This window comes from Vigna angularis, chromosome 8 (genome assembly GCF_016808095.1).
Source record: "Vigna angularis cultivar LongXiaoDou No.4 chromosome 8, ASM1680809v1, whole genome shotgun sequence".
Taxonomy (NCBI): Eukaryota; Viridiplantae; Streptophyta; class Magnoliopsida; order Fabales; family Fabaceae; genus Vigna; species Vigna angularis.
Window position 1 is genome coordinate 21,174,420 of NC_068977.1, and position 22,680 is coordinate 21,197,099.

At 36.3% G+C, this 22,680-nt stretch overlaps 1 protein-coding gene and 1 long non-coding RNA gene across 2 annotated transcripts; one reads left to right on the top strand and one right to left on the bottom strand.

Moving 5' to 3' along the window:
* Positions 1-11,686: 11,686 nt before the first annotated feature.
* Positions 11,687-13,438, bottom strand: LOC108344266 (uncharacterized). Its single transcript, XM_052867843.1, has 2 exons — positions 13,355-13,438; positions 11,687-13,225 (listed from the first exon to the last, which is right to left on the bottom strand). The coding sequence occupies exons 1-2, from the start codon at positions 13,436-13,438 to the stop codon at positions 11,687-11,689; spliced, it is 1,623 nt and encodes a 540-aa protein (XP_052723803.1).
* An 8,467-nt stretch (positions 13,439-21,905) lies between these two features.
* LOC128193447 (uncharacterized) lies at positions 21,906-22,469 on the top strand. The gene is made up of 3 exons (XR_008244670.1): positions 21,906-22,011; positions 22,078-22,153; positions 22,242-22,469. It is a non-coding gene; the product is annotated as an uncharacterized LOC128193447 (long non-coding RNA).
* The last annotated feature ends 211 nt before the right edge of the window (positions 22,470-22,680 follow it).

Sequence of the window (22,680 nt, forward strand, 5' to 3'; positions counted from 1 at the left end):
GAGAACGAGTGGAAATTGGCTGGGAAACGAGGTAAGGGGAGCTGACATTGGTTTGTTGTTGTGGTTGGTTATGATTCTGTAAATTATGGGAATTGATATATGTGTAAGGGGAGTAACCCGAAATTTGTGGTTGTTTGGAGTGTTGGGCATAGTTTCATGGGTTGGTTGTTGTTATGTATGTATGTTCTTTGTGTTTTTTGTGAATAAATTACCTACCAGAGGTTTCGAAGAGAGAAACCATGAGAATTCTAGATTGCTACAGTGGGAGAAAACAAGAGAGGAAGGGATTTTTCGAAAGTAGGAAGTAATGGAAGAAACCTTAGAAATATTCTGTGAAAATATGAGATTGTATTTGTATATCTGGATGTTTATTTTTGTTCTGGGGGTTGTTTGCTGCAAGATAATTGATGTATATTGTGATGTTATGAATATTTGCTTATGGTTGGATATGTATGTATGTCGCATACCATGCTTTACTTTAAATGATTAATCTACAGGGAATTTTTGTCGTGAAAAATTTCACAAGTTATACAATATAGTTCAAAGATTTGTGCTTGATATATTTAGTTCTGTAAAAACCTTTGTTCAACACAGATTAGGTGTAGTGTTTTATGGGATGTGTTTCTCCTTTATAATTGTTTTTCTATTACAGTAAAAATTTTAGGATTGATATTAGTATAATTCTTTTATTATAATAATGGTGGTTCAGTGATTAAGTTGGAAAAGACATGTGCAGGTTTATGTTTCCAAATGCAAAGTCCAGTGGTGCATGACGGGACAAGGTTCAGAACGCCCTTCGGTAATTACCGAAGGCTTTTGGCCCTCGGTAATTACCGAAGGGCGGAAGCCCTCGGTAAATGTTAGCGACAAGGGATTTACCGAGGGCTCTTTGGCCGTCGATAAGCCGTCTGTAATTACCTTTTACCGACGGTTTCAGGCTGTTTCTGAGGGCTTCTGGCCTTCGGTAATGCCCTTCTTTTTTGTAGTGAACGGACGTTTAAGAGACCGAAGCAATTAACTCTTCAACTACCCTGTCAGCCACTTAAACGTCCGTTGTGGGGGAGGGGGCAGACATCTATAATATTATACACGTCGGGGCCCCTCCAACGGACGTTTAAGAGGCTGAAAAAAACATGATATAAGAGTAAGATAATGCATTTAAAAGAAGAACTTAATATAAAAACATGATAACTTATTATAAAAATTATCAAATCATATTTCTTAAATAAAATTAGTTCTTAGCTTAGTCTTTCTTAGTTTTACTTTACTACCACTATAATACGTGTACAACGTACAATCCCTATAAAAACCAGTTTCACTATATTCTTATTCCAATTCAATCATTCCATTATAGTCCTCAAGGCTTAAACAAACTCTTAGGTTATTTAATTCAATGAACATTCTCAATAAAAATTAACCCAAAAGCATACAACAATTAACATTCATAAAATATAACTATCCAACATTAGCCCACATGACTCTATCCAAAGTCCCAAGTGCACTCTACCTAAACTTGTGCAAAACAAAGAAATACATCTAGACACTATTTCAAAAAGACTAGTGTCATGCTTTCTTACAATTCCTCCATTAATGTTTCAACACACAGGATCAATGTCCCCAAACCAAGCCATGATAGGGTTAACCCCACTAACTCCCTAAGTATGATCTTTTTTCATCATACAGTACGCCATGTTTAGCCCTCATCCCTTCTTCCTCAAAGTCCCCTTCAATACACCTTGACACACACAAAATTAACATTTCCCCATGGAAATAGCTAAGATGACTAGTTGTTACCACAATTGCAACATTATTAGGTATACATATCATTATAATGGCATAAAAGAGATAAGAATGTATCATATCATGATTTCACTCAAAAACAAATTTGTCATTCCAAAGATTTTACAATTTTCCAATTTAAGTTGCTTGAATTTAAGAAGACAATACTTTCATTTTTATCCATAGATTACCTAAATAATCTATAAAACACTCATTCCAAACCATACAAAGTATATTCTTCTTAGGAAGAACAAATCCCCACCTTTTTATCACATACAACTTTCCTAAGTATAATTAATAGTAACTTAACAACACATGTACAACCATTTGGGATTTTTTTTAAAAAAATCACAACTTCCACAAAACTCCAAAAATTATTTTCTTTTATTCAAATTAAAGATAATTGAAGAAAAAATGCAATGGAAAAGCAATCCACCCAATTGGGTAACTATTGAAAAAGTTACACACCAAACAAGAAACAAAGGTCAAAGTTGTGAACTACCTGAACTATTGGAATCATATGTGAAAAACTACTATAACTAAAGAACTTCAATAAAAAATCCTAATAGTCAAACTACAGAATTACAATGTCTAAGATCCACTATCAAAATTCTAGGTCAATTTGACCATTAACAAAACAAGAATCCCAATTTTTCCAACATAACATAATGCTTCATATTTTAGTTGACTTCTATAATACTACTAATGCATATAAAAAGATCACATTTTCATTCTCATATAAGTGTTTCTATTTCAATTTGACAACCATATCCATTCAAGCTTATGTTTTAATCTAAAGTTTAAATAATCTATCAAGTAATCATTACCAACAATTTCAAGTAGCATAACACTTAATCTTCCTTCTCAAAATCCAGACTACCACCTTTCTCTCTAAAATTCACCATATCAAAAAAATCATTTTTAGTTCACAATTATAGGCCATTATTACATTAATTCCAAACATTTGCATTCCAAATCAGTATTGCATTCAAATACATAGTTTCGTTTAAACTATTACCATTTTGACATATCATCAACCCTTCTTCCATATAAAAGAAAATATTCATAACTTTAAACATTGTTCATTAGATTTTCATTTTTCATAGAAAATTTCTCAAAATTAATCATATGAATATCATATACTTCAATAGTAAAACATTCAATTTGAAAAAGGAAATTAATTTCTACTTCCTAATCTACAATTTATAACAATTACATATACTACAATAAAAAATGTCGGCATTATGCAACATTCCATACTACATTATCAAATGCATTTTCACAACTCTATTCTTACAATCCCAAAGACTTGTAAATTCAACCATATCTCCACATCAAACAAAGTTTAAATTATAGGTTCTAACCAAGAAATCCATATTGAAATAATGTGCCAAGTAATGTCCTATTCCTTTTACTTTAACTGCTCACATCCACAAATTTCATGTTTCTTATCAACCACATTTTATACCAATATTTACTACATCCAATGTTTAAAAAAAAAATTTGTAAAGAAAAATTTAACTTCCTTTACCTTGAGATAGATTTGTAACACTACTATTCACTTACACAGCTTTGAAGCCTAAAATAGTTCTATTCTACATAAAGAAGAGTTTGATCAACAATCAAATCATGATTTTATGATCTCTAAGAGATAAAGATCTACCTAGAGTGTACCGAAAAAGACCACATGCGAAAAAGGAAAACTAGACTACTTAAAAAAGTTAGAAATTTAACTTACTCTAATTCAAAATCCAATCAGTCTAAAATGATATTTAATCCTACCTAGGGGTGTCATCAATTTTTGATATGAATAAGCATAGAGAAAGAAATTCAGAAAAGAAAATTGGAAATTAGAATTTGGATGAGAATAGAGCTTGAAAGAAAAAGAACACACTAGTACAAAAATGGTTTTTTATACCTCTTTAAAAAGGTTTTTTATACGTATCTTTTAGTAGGTATAGAAACAAGGGATATAGAAAGTTTACGATTTTTGATACCTATTTTTGAATCGGTGTAGAAAGTTTTACTTTTTATACCTGTGTTATTCATAATGGGTATAAAAGTCTTATATTTACACCTAATACTGTGGGAGCAGGTATAAAAAGTCCTGAGAAAAAATTTTCTTTTCATACCTACTGGTGCTATAATAGGTGTAAAAAGTGACGTTTTTTTTAAAAATATTTTATTTGTATGTACTACTATCCATATTCAGACCTGCATAAGATTCAATCCCAAAATACATTTTAAATAATCAATAACAAGTAAAATAATCAATATTGTTTTCATCAACACATCAAAATGTAATATCTCCCTAACAAACTTCCTAACTATATTTACCTAACATAGTTACTTAACATATTACACATAAAATAGTTCCTAAACTCAAAATGTAATATTGAAACATCCAATTATTTACAAATGGTTAAAAGAAATGCAGCCCATTGCTCCCGAACATCCTTTATGACATGTTGTTCCATTGGAGACGTGTCATCAAATATCTTCACAATGAATAGTTTGAGTAAAGTTATAATATTAATGACTTAAGATCTTAGTTATAAAATGTTCACGTTACCAATTTTCATGAGTCAACGACATTTGCGAATATAATTTTCTGCATGTGCCTCATAGCATAATATCCGCACTCAAAGCTTCCCGGTTGACGTGAGCACTACAAGTTAAATTTATAAAGTATCATAAAATTTATAATTGTATTTATAGTTTGAAAGATTAACTACTTACAGTTGGTGCAATGAACTGCAACTTCTTTATAGAGATGATATGTGTTCCCTGCAACCTTGAATATGCCTCAACCACTCTATAAACTTAAATGTACATTAAAATGAGTCCTAAGGAACTTAGTAAAATCAGATATGTCTACACTACAAATAAATTATTAAAAACTTACAATATTAGTGTATTTTTAATTGCCAAAGTGTGAGGTTTTTTGTGCAATGAGCATAAGAGAACTACAAGAAACTGTTGAGGAAGAATTAGTAACAATTGCCAGTGACCCCTGTAGATTCAAACAATAATAGTGTTAAATAACATTTACATAAATAAAATTTTATTAATAAAAATTATATACTTATTGTTGCAAATAAGGTGCTAAGTACACTTGCTTTTTTCCGTTTACAAAAGCCTCTAAGAGGTAGTTTTGGACCTCTTCACCTTTATTCCCAACTCCTTGAATGGCAACAGGGTCAATAAAACCATAAATGTGATCATTCTTCTTTTTAATGGTCAACCGATGTAAATACCTTAAACATTGAAAATGAATAATGTTAGAATAAAATATTGAATATATTTAAACTTCATAAATGTAAAAATTTACTTACAACAACCAAAGTTGTAGTACTGATATACATAACATATCAGTGCCAGAGAGAATTTCAAAAATATCCCTTTGACATATGAAGAAAGAGAGTGAAGATGTTCTGTTTGTGACTTCAGGAGGCATTTGTAACTCTATAGGAGAAAGGGAGATCTTCACTGCCAACACACCAAGTTGTTCTAGAATTATGTGTTGTGGCGGTTGCAACTGTTGTTGCAGTGATTCATTCATATCTTCCTGCCCTTGTGCTTCAACCTGGTATACATATTTAAAAACTTACAAAATATTAATATTACTAATAAAAACAACAAAGTGCATAATTAAAACAATTACCTTCTTTACAATTGCTCTTGATAATCTAAGGGGCCAAAGGATAAAATTTCCAAGGGCCTGTCCCATTGTCTGAACATCCTCAGTGGGCACAGGGACTCGAGCTGTAGCATTTCGTACGTCTACAACCACCACTCTCATCATATCAGCTGTAATGGTTTCATGGTGTATGGTTGACCCCAATGTATACATTTTACCTAAGTTATCCAAATAATATTCGTAAAATATATCAAAGAATATGATTCAACAAACAAGTACATCTAGACAATATAATTAGATAAGTTACCTAAGGCCACCAAGCACTGTAGGGCATCATCACTAAACAACTCGTAGTCTGCATCAATAGTGGGAGAAGCATTTTGAGGAGAAACATCACAACTCTCCTTTGTGCTTATACAAAGATGAGAAGGTTGAGGAAGATTCCTAGGTTGGCTTGAGGAGGCTAATTCTGCTCGCACATCTGCTAACAATTGTGCCCGCATATCAGAGTACTCCTTCTTCAATTGTGCTCTCATATCACCGTACTCTTTCTTCATCTCACTGATCTCCTCCCTCATCTCCTGTCTAATTTCTTCTCTTATACCCTTGAGGACCTCCTCACTGACATGGGCTTTACTATGATGACTTGTTGGAGGACCGAAGAATTGACGGATGCCAATAAATTTACCAACACCTCGAACACGTCCAGAATGCTCTGGACGACCAATGGCAACTGCCAATATGTCCTCACGGCCCTGGGGAGTGAATGTACCTTGTGTGCTCTGCTTGACCAACTCATCCTACAACCAAATATTTAAAGTTAAGTTAATCACATATGGGAGATCATATGTTGTTATTATATGAACTTACAATGCGCCTAGCTATGCTCGCAGTTTCCTCATATGTGTACTCCCCAGATGGTCTTTGACGAGCTCTCTTCCATGTAACATGGCGTGGAAGACGAGTTATGGTACTCGTATCGGAGGCCCCAATAGGATTAGAGGCAGATGCCTCTTTCATCAACTTCTGCTCCAATTTCTCATAACCCCCACGAGACAATATATGAGGGTGGACATTTTTTTTTACAATCTCTTGTGCAACTCTCCTCTTAGCCTAGTGTATAGATAATTAATTATGTTAGCAATATGTTAACATAAATAGTTAAACTATGATATAAAATGAATTTACCTGAAAGACAAGATCTAATCGCTTCAACTTAAAGGCTTGACATGTTTCCTCATCAAGAAATTGATACTTTTCACAAGGGCTTTTATCAGTTTTGGAACCATAAATATAATGACTTGTAAGCATAGTCTTGAAATTCTTCCATCTTTCCCCGACATATGAAATCCATTTCGTCCTCAATAGATTAGTGTTTGGGACGTCATATGTGACCTGTGCAATAAGAATGAATGACATGTTAAATATGAGTTATATATGTTAATGATACATTATATCAAAGTTAAGATTTCATACCAGGATGCTCTGCCATATCTGGTTCTTCACATTCTCTGGAACATGATCCCAATCATCACAAAGAATGGATGTCTTACTTCTACTGAGCAAGGCCACATAACTAATGAATTTCGTGCTATTTTCTCCCAAGGGTTTACATGTCTGCTTATCAAAACGAATGGGAAGCCTATGAACAGCGTTGCGGGTGGCTACCAACTCTCTCAACCTTGTCCCAGACCTACCTTTTTTTCGGGTAGGCGTATGAATGTCATCCGTACCTTGTGAAGGTGGGAGGTCATCAGATGGTGCATCACTAGACATTTCCCTACATAAATCATTAAGTGTTAATAATAATTAATAGATATAATAACAAAGCAAAATATATAATACATCTAAAATTTCAGTTTATACATTGTCAAGTTGCAATGTTCTCCCACAACCCTTCGTGATGATCATCACGTATGGCATGGACGTCGTCTACTTCATTATCGACATTCAAGGTTGGCATATTTGATGAGAAAGATGGAGTTTCACTAATATCAAGAACGACTTCATTATTGTCATCAGCATAATGCATTGGTCTACCTTGGAGCACCACTGACCATCTATTGTCTTCGGGATCAGTGACATAAAACACTTGTTTTGCCTGAGACGCCATGATAAATGGCTCTTCAGTATAACCTTCCTTTTCTAGGTCAACCAATGTAAAACCTAGATCATCGGTCCTCACGCCAGTATTACCATCAACCCACTTACATTTAAAAATAGGTACTCTGAAACTTGTGTAATCTATCACCCAAATATCTTTAATTACACCAAAGTAGCACATGGATGCCATCACAGGATTTTTGTCCTTTGAACTCGAGAAATGCATTGACTCGACCACAACCATTACTCCACTATTTTGAGTGGTGCTTTTTTCATCTTCTTTTTGTGTATGAAATGTGTAGTTATTTATATCATACCCACACCAACATATGACATCAAAGTTTGGCTCACTTGATAGCCAATTTAATGTATCAGAAGTTGTACGGTCAGCTTGAACTTGTTGTTTGAACCACTTTAAAAAGGTTCTGTTGTGTTCATTAATGACCCACTTTTGAGGCATTCGTGGATTATTTCTCTTAACTATATCTTTATGAGCACTTAAGTAGGGGATGACTTCTTTAGTGTTATTCAATATATACATATGTGCTCGTAGAATTTCAGCTCTATTCAGGGTGACAACTTTTGCACTTCTAGTACCCTTACCGACACCTCTTCCATGGTAACGAGACCTAGGTACCCGTATAGCTTCAACATCTGATAAGTAGTCTGTACAGAACTCGATAGCTTCCTCAGCAATATATCTTTCAATGATTGATGCTTCAGGACGATATTGGTTCTTTACATAACCTTTTAATATCTTCATGTATCGCTCAATAGGGTACATCCATCGTAAGAATACTGGACCACAAATTCTAACTTCTCTTACTAGATGAATAATTAAGTGGACCATAATATCAAAGAATGATGGAGGAAAGTACATCTCCAACTGACACAATATGACCACAACCTCATTTTCTAGTTGATCCAACTTCTCAATGTCAATAACTTTACTACATATTGCATTGAAAAAGAAGCACAATCTTGTTAATGTTGATGTGATCATAAATGGGGCAACAATGAAGAGTTTTCAAAGTGACAACAAGCATAAAAAAGAGTAGAATAGGTTTCCTTTGGGCGTGTATTTGCCTTTTGATTTCGTTCTCTTAGTTCTTGTGAATAATTGCTTATAAACTCTTCTTTCTCTTTAAGAGCAAGCAATGTGGGACTATCCATGGCTTGATCTTAAAAAGAAGAGAAGAGAAAGTGAGCATTCTAGGCGTGTAGGAGTTAGTAGCGTAGCTAGTTTTCATATTTTGAACTATAGGAGAACTAGTTGCCTTATAAACCCTTTGAAGTGGAGAGAATTGAGCAATGTGGGACTCAAAAGTCCCTAGAAGACCTGCAGCAGCTGCTGGACGGACTACACCCTCAAAAGTCCCACATCTCCTAGATCTTGCATCTTAGTTCACTCCAAAGGTTATATAAGAAGGCTTAGGGGTCTCCTTTTTGTACACCTTACCTTGATTCAATGAATTTGAGTTGATTTGCACTTTTGCAATCCTCTTTGAGATAGAATTCTGTCTCTAAAGTCCCAAATTTGGGTAGACCTTATCTTGTTCAAGCAAGTGGCGGTCCTCCTCTTGATGCTTATCTTGGAAGCTTGTTCAAGTGGCGCATCTTCAAGTCCTAAGTTTCCTTTTCCTTAATCTCTTCCACTTTTAATTTCTTTCCCATTCTCTTAAATGTCATTTAGTATATTCTCTCTAGGTATGCACTTCCCCATCATGTGGTATCATGAGCCTTAGGTTTTTGATCTCTTAGGAATTGCATGCTAGAGTAGAATAGCTTAGATATGTTCATTTTCGCTGAGCCTTTTTCTGTCTCGCCCAGCCTCTGCGTGAAAATACAGTCAACTTGTATGATTTAGTTTAGCTTCATTTCTAGTCCGTTTTCCATGAAATGTTTTTTCAAAGTTTCGTCTGGATGTCTAGTTTCATGTACAATTTTTACTTTGTTCAAATTCGTTCTGTGATGTTCCCAGTAAATTGTTTTCTCCACTATGTCAGTCCAGTGCTTACTGTTGTGTGACTTCTAATCTGTTTGCATTGTTTGCTTACTGTTTGGTACTTGTGATGGCTGAATTTGATCTGTGGACGGTGCTAAGGCCTACCAATACTCTTAAGCAAGGATTCAACACTTCATATCACAGTTTGGAGGTGAGTCCCGTGGCTGTCCAGAGCCTTATCCATGCTGACGTTTCTTCAAACAGCAACAATGCTATTGGAAGTCTTCAACAAGTAGGTGTCCTTATTCCTTTTTGCTTGCTGTTCCAGCTTTAATTTCTTGTCTTGGCTGGATTGTATGTGTCTTTTCTTGCTTGTTTAGCTTTGATTTTGAGTCATGTGTTTCCTGCTTAGGAGTTTTCTAGCAAATAATTCTTGAAATTGCACTTCTTAAGAGTCTTGTTGCATCTTGGTTCTTGTATGCTGAATTGAGTTTGATCAACCTAGGATTTAAGTGTGTAGACTTTGCTTGTATGTTCTGTATTAGTAGAGGCATTACTTACATCCAATTTTAGCTTTATTCAAATACACATACTCAATTAAATCCTCCTTGGCCGAGACTAGTGATATCAATTCTGTATGATTAAAATAAAAATCAAACCAACACCAAATTTGGTTGTTGTTTTGTGCTAGTCTGGCTGAGAAGTTTGCCCACTGTTTTGGTGTGTTTGATAGCTAATTCTGCAGCCTCTTTTGTCATAAAATTACAGAATATATAGGTTTGAAGTTTGCCAAATTAATTCCATCCATTGCTAGATCTTACTCTTCATGTATGCATAGAATTTTGGTGTGACTTGTTTCTTAGTTGTGTCAATTTTTCTTTGCTGTCTTGTTCATTTGTGCCACTGTTTTGCCTCCATTTTTCTTGCTTTTTTGTCTTCATAAAATCATTAGATTGCTGCCTCCTTATTGTGTGCCAAGTTTCTTGATTTTTAGGTTCCATTTCCATCATTTGTCTTGTAGTTTTCATTCATTCTTTGGCTTCTACCATGTGCTGTCTTGATTTGGCTTCTTTGCATTGAGGGTGGATTGTACATCTTTCCATTTGCTTTGGACTTGAGTTGGTGCTCTCAAAATGGACTTGTGAGACATTACTATTTTGAAAGAAGAGTGCATGTGAGTAGAGTGATCTTGCTTTGTTTCACTAAAACTGTGAGTCTTGAGCCTAAATTTTTGGTGCTATTGGAGTGAACCTTGGCTACTGTTTGCGCGACTTTTGTTGTGGTTTTAATATTGTTTCTAACTTGTTTTGTTTTGAAAGTGTTGTTGCTGTTTGCATTAGAAACACCATGTCTGCAGGTTCAAGCAATTCTTCTTCCACTAGAAGTAGCCATCAAGAAAGTGCCTCTAGCAAACTTGACTGGATAAAGGCCTTTCAACAAATGCAACATCAACTTGACTCCATTAGTAAACGGCTGGACAAGGACGCGAAAGCAAAAAGGGAGCAACCTCATGGTCATGATCATGGTTTCTACAAGAAGAAGCAAGAAGCTAGAACCGTAAATGTATACCTTCCTTCGCCAAAGAAGCATCCAGAAGATAAAGCTATGGACCAAGGCCTTACACTACCAAAGTTGAACTTGCCTACTTTCAAAGGGGAAGCCGAACCGTCCATTTTTCTAGATTGGATAGCTAAAATTGACCAAATTTTTGATTTGTATAGTGTAAATGGACCTTTGCGTGTAAAGTTAGCTTGTTTAGCTTTAGAGGGATACGCCAAACAATGGCTAAATAGGAGATACTTAACCATGGCCTCACCCGCGAGTACATGGGAACATTGCAGGGACATTTTGTACCAACGTTTCGTACCTCCATACTACCATAGGGACCTCTTGATTAAGCTCCAACGGCTTACTCAAGGTAGACGAAGTGTGGAGGAGTATGCTCGTGAGCTCGAAGTGCTCCTACATCATACTAACGTTAAAGAAAATGATCATGCAAAAATAGTTAGATTTATTAGTGGACTTAATAGCAACATCCAAGATATAATTGAATTCCATGATGATGAGACTTTAGATGTAGTGGTTCATAGAGCCTCTTGATGCTTATCTTGGAAGCTTGTTCAAGTGGCGCATCTTCAAGTCCTAAGTTTCCTTTTCCTTAATCTCTTCCACTTTTAATTTCTTTCCCATTCTCTTAAATGTCATTTAGTATATTCTCTCTAGGTATGCACTTCCCCATCAAATGTGTATCTAACATTCTTAGGCAATATGCCCCGAATAGCTACTGGTAGTAGTTGTTGCATCAATACATGACAATCATGAGATTTTAACCCAAGTAATTTATGATCTTTTATGGATACAACTCGTTTAAAATTAGAAGAGTAACCCAGTGGAACTTTCACACCTTGTAAAAATTCACAAAAACTTCTTTTTTCTTGTTTACACAATGTGTGACATGCTGGAGGCAAGTATGTTCGCTTACCATGTGATATTGGAGCTAATTTTTCTCTTATACCTATTTCAACCAGGTCCAACCGAGCATTGAGTCCATCTTTCATTTTCCCTTGAATATTGAGGAGCGTTCCGATAATACTATCACAAACATTTTTCTCTACATGCATAACATCTAAACAATGTCTGACATCAAGCACCCTCCAATATGGGAGATCAAAGAAAATTGACCTTTTCTTCCATATGTTGCTTGAAGTGCCTTTTTTTTGTGTCTTTCCAAGAACAACCCCAATGTCCTTCACACGGTCATATACTTGTGATCCACTTAAAGCCATTAGAGCTAATTCATTTTCTTGACACCCATCAAATGCTTTCTTTAATTTACGATATGGATGGTTTGTACTAAGAAACCTTCGATGTCCAAGGTATACTGTTTTCCTTCCATGCTGTAATTGAAGATGACATGTGCCTTCTTCACATATAAGGCATGCTTTATGACCCTTAGTGCTATAGCCACTTAAATTACCATAAGTTGGAAAGTCGTTGATAGTACAAAATACCATGGCATGCAACTTGAATGAATCACCAGTGTACCCATCAAACATATCAACACCTTCCTCCCATAACATCTTTAAATCTTCAACTAATGGGGCTAAATAAACATCAATGTCGTTTCCTGGTTGTCTTGGACCCGAGATCATCAAGGATAACATCACATATTTGCGTTTCATACACAACCATGGAGGTAAATTGTAAATCACTAACATCACAGGCCACGAGCTATGTTTACTGCTCAAGTTTCCATATGGATTCATTCCATCTGTAGCAAGTCCAAACCTAATGTTTCTTGAATCTTTACAAAAATTAGGGAACATGGAATCAAAATTCTTCCACTGCATTGCATCTGCTGAATGCCTCAAATTCCCATCTTTTATACGTCCATCTGCATGCCATCTCATGAGTTTTGCATCATTTGAGTTACTGAACAAGCGTTTCAATCGTGGAACAAGAGGAAGATACCATAAGACTTTTGCAGGAGGACCCTTACTATCACATTCAAACTCACCCTCTTTTTGTTTGTATCGTGATACCCCACATTGTGGACATTGATGTAACTTGGCAAACTCGCTCTTGTACAAAATACAATCATTTGGGCATGCATGAATTTTTTTATACTCCATACCCATGGGACACAATATCTTCTTCGCATCATAATTGCGTGTTGGCAATGTGTTACCTTCAGGAAGCATGTCACTCAACAACTCAAGCAACTCTGTGAAGCTTTTATCAGTCCACCCATTTCTTGCCTTCACATTGAACAATTTTAACACAGCTGACAATCGAGTCTACTTAGTGCATTCTGGATATAAAGGTTTTTCTGCGTCACTGCACAAGTTGTCATACATATGAGCATGTTGGAAGGAATCATGTCCGACATCACATATCATGTCCTCTAACCGATCACCCATCTCTAAATCAACTTCTTCTACTTCTACTTGAGAGTCACTTACACTTGGCATGTCTATTAATTCACCATGCCATGTCCACTTTGTGTAGCTCTTTAGGAATCCATCACATAGAACATGCTCTCGAATAACTTCAGTTGGTAGTTTTCTTATCTTCTTATCTTCTTATCTTCTTATCTTCTTATCTTCTTATCTTCTTATCTTCTTATCTTCTTATCTTCTTATCTTCTTATCTTCTTATCTTCTTATCTTCTTATCTTCTTATCTTCTTATCTTCTTATCTTCTTATCTTCTTATCTTCTTATCTTCTTATCTTCTTATCATTTTATCTTTTTATCGTTTTATCACTAGTAAAAAATACAGATTTTGACGCTCAATATACGCTTCGGTTATACCAAAACCGAAGCGTACAACGTTATATACATCGGTGCTTATTCAACCCGTTTTGGAACATACCTATTGCCTCGGTTCAGACAAAACCGAGGCCTATACAACTTGTTGCTGCTTAGTCTGAAAGCACTGGAGAGTCAGACAACATGCTACTGCCTCGGTTCGCCCAGAAACCGAGGCCTATTCGCCTGCTGCTGCTCAGTCTGATAAGACTGCAAAGTCTGACCATAAGCTACTGCCTCGGTTCGCCCAGAAACCGAAGCCTAAACGATAGCCTATTGCTTCGGTTAGTTGGAAACCGGTGCCTAAAGCGTAGCCTATTGCCTCGGTCTGCAGGCGAACCGAGGCCCAAACCACCTGCCACAACTGCTGCTGCTATGCCTGTCTGCTACGCCTGTCCAACTGCTGTTACGCGCCTGTTGAACTGCTGCAACGCCTAGGGCCTCGGTTGAACACTAAACCTAGGTCGATTCTCCACATATTCTACACCGTTGATGCTTTTAACCGAAGCCTATAAGCCTTTGCTGGTCACCTGAAAAGTCTGAACCATATCCTATTGCCTCGGTTCAGTGGCGAACCGAGGCCAAAACCACCTGCCACAACTGCTGCTACGCCTGTCCAACTGTTGTTACGCGCCTGTTCAACTGCTGCTACGCCTAGGGCCTCGGTTGAACACTGAACCGAGGTCGATTCTCCACATATTCTACACCGTTGATGCTTTTAACCGATGTTGTATGATATTACCTCGGTTGTAGGAGTAACTGAGGTAGTATCTCAATTTCATATTTTCAAATCGCGACACCTTCTTCTTCTTCCTCGTACCTGTTTTTTCTTCACTTTCCTCGCCGCAGAACCTCCATTGGCTACCAGTTTTCTTGTCGCGCCACCGCTTTGCTACCAGTTTTCTCATCGGTTTTCGTCCTTGTAGTGCCACTACTCGTCGTCGTTTTTGGGCGCGCCTCCTCCCTTCATCGTCACTCCATTGGTGCCTCGTCGGTGTACCTCCGCTACTGCTGCTGCCACGCCGGTGTACCTCCGCTACTGCTGCTGCCAGTGCTCGCGCATTCAGTGCTGCTCGTCCTCGTTGTTGGCCGCGCCTCCTCCCTTCACCTACGCGCCACCGTTGACCTGCCGGTGCTTCCTCCGCCACTGCTACCTCCGCCGGTACTGCCTCCAACGCTGTTTCATTCTTCCTGTCTATATTGAGGTTAGTTGATTGTGTTTTTGCTGATAATAATTGTTGTTTCTTGCTGATAATAATTGTTGTTTCTGGAGGAGAATCAAATTGTATGTATTGGTTGAGTTGATTTTTTTAATTTTGTTGGCAGTGTTTGTATTGGTTGTATGTATTGGCTGTTTGTTGTTGGCAGTGTATTGGCTGTTTGGGAGTTGGATTGTTAGGATAAGTAGTGTGTTACACACTATTCCAAGTTAATTTAGAAATGTATAGTGTAGTGATTGACACATTGAATTGTAGATTGTTTAGTTTAGATAAATAAAAGCTGAGTTTCAACAAACGTTGAAGGCTGGAAATTTGGGATGATTTATTGGTTCTAAGCCTAACACTTATTTATTTTTCAAGGAATTGATTCAAAGAGTGTAACTCAAGGTAGTTAACAAAATATAAGACATAAAAAAATAACAAGATTGATAGATTTTGAGACCAATTGAACGCATTTGCTGTAGATAAAAATTATGAAAAGTAGACAAAAAAGAGAGAGTTAAGGTTTGGTAAGTTTAGTTTAGAATAAATAACAAGAAAGAAATTTAAAAAAAAGACTTGTTGGGTTTTAGATGGAAGGAAGGGAGATACGTTAATTTAAACAATATTCAAATAAGGTTTGAGAAACATGTTGTAAACAAGTGAAATAAACTCAAGTATCTAAACCCTAAAGTTAATTGAAATGACATTATTTACTCTTGGTTGAATATATTGTTTGGTTGAATATATTACATGTTGTGTATGTAATTATTTGTTTGCTTGAATATATATTGATGTTGTGAATTAGCCTTAGTTTCCCGTTTGAGATTCAATATAAAAATTATTTACTATCTCCAGATTTTTTGAACAAACATACTTTTTACAAATGAAAATAAAGGAGATGGTAATAATAATTTACAGTATTGAATCTTGAATTGTCCGGTTGGACAGTTTAAGAAGAGTAATAACTTTTTCATAGTTTATTATAACATATGAATTTTAATATACATTTCTTAAATTTCACGAAAATTTGTAAGTGTGTTTTGTATTGATCTTCGGGTGCATATTTGATTGTGATTTATAATCACTTTCATTTCGTGTAACCTGAAGACCAATGCGAAATGCTGGCAAAATTTCGTGAAATATGAGATATGTTGTTTAAAATTGATATGTTTAATAAACTAAAAAAAGTGAATCTTCTTGAATGGGAGGTCACACCTTGAATACAAACACGATCAAAGTGATCATTCAAGATTATTGAAATTGTGTAAACAATTTCAGTAAAGATGCGTACGGATAGAGGGTGGATTAATTTACCACGCATCAACACTGAGTACGAGAGAGGGGTAGAAGAATTTATAGAGTTTGCGCAACGTAATGCAAGTACAAGTGGTGATAATGAAGTGAAGTTCAGATGTCCCTGTGTGAACTGTTTGAATGGGAGGAAGTTGAACGCAAGTGATTTAGGGAACATCTTATCTGTGATGGTTTCATACGAAGTTATACAACATGGATATGGCATGGCGAATTAACAGACTTTCCAACTGTCTCTCCAACTGAAAATGTTTATGATTCCACAATGGATATGGAAGATCAAGCAAAAGAAGACAACTTAGAGGACATGATCCGCGATGTTGGTGCAGAAGCTTTTGCCCAAGCACATGTGTATGAAACGATGTCCACTGATGCGGAGACTCCTTTGTATGCGGGTTCAACTAAGTTCACACGGTTGTCAGCGGTGTTAAGGCTCATGAATTTAAAGGCGAGCAATGGATGAAGTGATAAGAGTTTTACAGAATTGTTGTCGTTGTTGAATGAAATGCTGCCAGATGGAAATACGTTACCCAATCGTAATTATGATGCAAAAAAAATTCTTTGTCCGATGGGTATGAAATATAAACGGATACATGCATGTCCGAATGATTGCATATCATATAGGAATGAGAATGAAGTTTTGATAAAGTGTCCAAAGTGTGGGTTATCACGATACAAGTCAAAAAACAACGGTGAAGATGGTGGTCACACAGAAAAGAATGGTTCTGCTTTGAAAGTAGTTTGGTACCTTCCACTAGTTGCCAGACTTAAGCGTTTGTTCGTGAATCCCAAAGACGCTAAAAACCTAAGATGGCATGCAGATGAGAGAACAACTGATGGGCTGCTTCGTCATCCAGCTGATTCAAAGCAATGGAAAATTATTGATCAAGAATTCCCCCAATTTGGTGAAGAATGTAGAAATCTTAGGTTTGGCTTAGCTACTGATGGAATGAATCAATTTGGTAATTTAAGTACCAATCACAGTTGTTGGCCCGTTATACAGATAATTTACAACTTATCTCCTGGATTGTGCATGAAAAGAAAGTACATGATGTTGTCAATGTTGATATCTGGTCCAAAGCAGCCTGGAAATGACATCGATGTTTATCTAAGGCCACTAGTTGAAGACTTGAAGTTGTTGTGGGTTGATGGGGTTGAAATATTTGATGCCTTTGCTTCAGAAACTTTCATGATGCATGCCATGTTATTTTGCACCATTAATGACTTCCCAGCTTACGGTAATTTGTCGGGGTACAGTGTGAAGGGTCATAAAGCATGTCCTATATGTGAAGAAAACACTGCAGCTCAACAATTAAAACACGGAAGGAAGACAGTGTATATGCGTCATCGACGATTTTTACAATCTAATCATCCGTATCGAAGGTTAAAGAAAGCATTCAATGGAGAACAAGAGAAAGACAATGCACCCAGTCCACTTACTGGACTTGAAGTTGCTGAGAAAGTTAATACAGTACATCATATATTTGGGAAAACGTCGAAGAAGTCTTTTGTAACGACCCCTTGGAAGAAGAAATCAATATTCTTCGATCTTCCATATTGGTCAAAGTTAGATGTTAGACATTGCATAGATGTCACGCATGTTGAGAAAAATGTCTGTGATAGCTTGATTGGTACACTACTAAACATCCAGGGAAAAACAAAAGATGGAGTGAATCCGCGTTTGGATTTGGTTGACATGAAGATCCGAGAAGAGTTGGCACCAAGAGAGATTGGTAAACGTACTTATTTGCCCCCTACATGTTACACAATGTCCAAACAAGAGAAGATAAGTTTTTGTCTTTGTTTAAAGAGTATCAAGGTACCACAAGGATACTCTTCAAATTTCAAGAGCTTAGTGTCAATGCAGGACTTAAAGCTTGTTGGACTGAAGTCTCACGATTGCCACGTCTTAATGCAACAGTTGTTACCAGTGGCAATTCGTGGAATTTTGCCCAAAAAAGTTAGGCTGACCATAACTCGATTGTGCTCATTTTTCTCGACAATTTGTAGTAAAGTCATCGATCCTACAAAGTTAGATGAACTTCAAAGTGAAATTATCATCATCTTGTGTCAACTAGAAATGTTTTTCCCTCCATCCTTTTTTGACATCATGGTGCATTTACTTGTTCATTTGGTCAGAGAAATAAAGTTGTGTGGACCAGTATACTTAAAATGGATGTACCCTATTGAGCGTTATATGAAGATTTTGAAAGGGTACGTCAAAAATCAATATCGTCCAAAAGGTTCGATGATTGAAAGATATATTGCTGAAGAAAGTATTGAGTTTTGCTCTGAGTATATGACTAAAGCAAATCCGATAGGAGTCCCTCGGACATCATGGTTGAGTAGATATTCTACAAGTAAAAGCATCCGAGGTGTGAATGTGGTGACGAAAAGTCGTGAAGAATTGATGCAAGCACATCTGTACATATTAAATAACACAGATGAAGTGATCCCATTTTTGGAAGCACACAAAGCCTTTGTAAGGGACAACTATCCACAACAATCAGAGAAATGGCAGTTGATGGAGCATAACAGAACATTCTTGTCCTGGTTCAAATCTGAAGTTTCGAAAGAATCACGGTCCTCTGAGACTTTGTTGTGGTTAGCAAATGGCTTGAAGTTTGATGTTGTATGTTGTACAGGCTACAAAATTAATAATTGCACATTCTGTACAAAGACTTTGGATGATAAAAGCACAGTACAAAATAGTGGTGTTAGTCTCGAAGCTGAGTCGCTACAGTTTTCCACATCCAAAGATCAAAATCCTATAGTTGGATCCATGAGATACTATGGTAGAATTGAAGAGATATTTGAAGTTGATTACACTAAGTTTTTCGTTGCACTCTTCAAATGTAAGTGGGTAGACAATAAGAGTGGTGTCAAAATAGATGAATCTGGTATGACACTTGTTGATTTTCGAAAGGTTGGTTATAGAGACGAATCGTTCATCATGGCATATCAAGCAAGTCAGGTTTTTTATGTCAAAGATCCTACGTCTGACCATTGGTATGTTACTCTCCAAGGAAAAAGGCAAATTGAAGATAAAGAAGAGAATATAAGTAATCTTCATATCGCTGACATCCATCCATTTAAAACGACAATAAATTTGGATGACGACCCTCTAATTGATGATATACAAGCAATATGAGAAGATCACAATGAGGGAATATATATATGACCAATCCATATGATTATGTATGAATTTCATGTTTGTGTAAATATTTATGGCTTTTGTTAAATAATATATGTTATTTTATAAGTGCTTTATTTATATTTCATCTTATTTATTGTGACATATATATGGCTGAGTCACCTCATTCGTCAGGCGATGAAGTCCCCACCACTTCTAGACGGATGAGAGGAGCAACGAGGTTACGACAGCTTATACTTAGAAGAAATGCAGGTGAGAGGACACCTGTCATTATTGACGTGGTCACTGGAGTTGCATCTGGCCCAAATGCAGATGTATTTAGGTCTTACCTTGGAGTATTGGCACGTGATCGTATCTCTATACTTACTCCATCCTTTGACCATGTTTCTGAGGCTGATCGGAATCTCATCTGGCAAGATCTATTGGTAAGTTAAGCAATATTGCTCCATCTTCTATATTCATTATATTGATAAATTTGTATTGATATAAGGTTATTACTTTCTTTGTTGCAGATAACATTTGATATGCCAAACGTCGAGAGCTTAAGGAATAAGTGTTTATCTACAATTGCAGAAAGATTTCGAGGGTTTAAGACAAAATTGACGTCTAGATATATATTTGGACCAAAAAGTAATGAAAATCCATGTTCCAAATATTCAGCAATTGACGAAGCAACATGGCGTCAGTTTGTAGAGCTTCGTTCATCTGAGGCGTGGCATGTAAGTACAGTAAAATCATTCAATTCATCATTCATAATTCTATACTATGACAATTGTTTCATATTGTCACAGGAAAAAAGGTCAAAAGCACAGGGAATAAGCGCTCAGAATAAAAATCCACACCTACTGTCTCGTGGTGGATATAGGAAGCTTGAAGAAAAAATAATGAAGCAGAAGTCAGATAGCAGACTTCCACTTTCTGAGGGTGGTGACCCTCCTCCTCCTCCTTCACCACCATCTCGGCACGAGAAGTGGAAGTTAGCCCGTATAAGACCATCGGGCTCCTACACTTCCGAGTCTGCCAGAGAAATATCTAAAAGAATTGTAAGATGTCATTCCTTATATTTTTACATTAATTTTGTTATATATATTACATAGATTTTTCTAATGATTTTGAACTTTTGTTATGTGACAGGACTCCTTGGTTGAGCAGAGCTCCCAAGGTCAATTCACACAAGAAGGTCGTCAAGATATTCTTGCAACAACTATTGGACGACCTGAGCACCCAGGACGGGTGCGTGGTACTGGGACTAGCATAGGCATACAACAGTTTTTTGGGTCTTCCTCGCGTCCATATTCATACGAAAAGATGAAGGAGGAAATAAGAAAAGAGATGACGCAGGAGATCACAAAGAAGCTTCGAGCAGAGTTGTATGATGAAGTTGCTGAAATGGTTGCGCACCAATTCCAGCAACATTATGAGGATTATGGCAATCGTCCTCCGCCATCTCCTGTAGCGGAACATGTTGTGCCCCCTACAGGTAAACTTATTTATTTTTGGTAACTAATTTACTTTTTGCATAACCTAACATTTAATTTGACAGGTAGAAGCGGTAAAGGAAGTTGTTCAACTTCCGATGCCCCAGGGGACGACATGGATGAAACTCGTCCATGCCAGTTATATATTCTTTCTGATACTGGGACTGTGCTAGTGGCTCGTGGTACAGTTTATGAGACAGCCACTGTAGTGCATAGTGTACAACTTTCAGAAGATGAGGTTAAGGTCACGGTAGATGAAGTTGTCATAGTGGATGTCGTTCTTCCTGTGCCTACAGATGAGTTCTTCACTGTGGAAGAAGCATTTAAGTCCTTTGTCGCCTGGCCTAGACATTTGGTTGGTGATGTATCTAATCCCCCGGTAAACACTCGTACTATATACTTCTCAATTTTAATATTTACTTCTAATTGACGTTATAACATAACCATTTTTGCATTTAACAGCAGATAGGTAAAGAGGGAAGTCCTCCACCGAAGAAGACTCATTTATCTGAGGATGACCCTCTTGGTGCGTTAGACGAGCTTGCTAAAATCATTTCAGATGTGCCGATGAATGTACACTGGGATCCCATTGTGCTTGCATCATCAAGATGTTAGGGAGCTTGCGTGGGGTAGAGAAGAAATTAATATTACACTCATTCAGCTGTGGATGATGTAAGTCTATGAAAACTTTTTTATACAATTCTATTTTATCAACTTACTTATATCATATTATTTCTTCATTTTAGGTATATGTTTGATGTTAGTAACAAGAAGGGGTTCAACGATGTATATGGGTTCATTGACCCCTCTATGACTCATGAAAGAAATAAATTTGATGATATCCAGACATACATCACCACCTGCTTTGGAATGGGGAAGGAGATATATTTTCTCCCTTATATACATGGGTAAGTGAAGTTTGTTAACTTCAACACATTCATTTATTAATTTTGGTATATGATTCATAAGTTATTACCAATTTCAGGTGTCATTGGCAGCTACTTGTGATCTCCATACCGGAGAACATTGCTGTCTGGTTTTGTTCATTGCAGAAGTCTCCTCCCAGCCCTCTTAGACATGTAGTAGATTGGTAAGAATCTCAATGTTTCGACTTTTTTTATATATAAATGTATGCTAAAGGAATTGCTTTTAATAGTTCCCTTGCAACACATATGATGTTATCTGGGAGATCTACTGCTACAGCTAAAAAGCTTGCATGGGTTGCCCTTAAGGTTTGGTATTTTAGTCCATACTTTGTTACATTTGGTTCCATTCAATTGATGTTACTTAACATTTTATAATTATGATGATATATTGTAGTGTAATATACAAACGGGGTCATATGAATGTGGTTACTACGTCATGTTTTGGATGATGACCATTATTCGTGCACATTACACCAGTGGATGGGAAACGGTATTATTTAGGTTTCAATTTTATTTTCCCTATAGTTTAGATTTCAAATACACTAAGTTAAATCATTGTATTTTATGCAGAGATTCAATAGGACTGCTCCAATTCCAGAGAAGTCACTTCAACTTGTGAGGAAAGCACTGGCTAAATATGTAATTCATTTATATAATAGTATATACTAGATATTAGGATATACTAAGTTCTAAGTTTATGTTTCTAAGTTGTTTGATGTTTTTCTACATTATTATTAGTTTAACATTGTACATTCAGTTTGATTTATGCTTCAAACTTGATTTATGATTATAATTTGATTGATTTATGCTTATAAGAAGTTGATTTATGATTC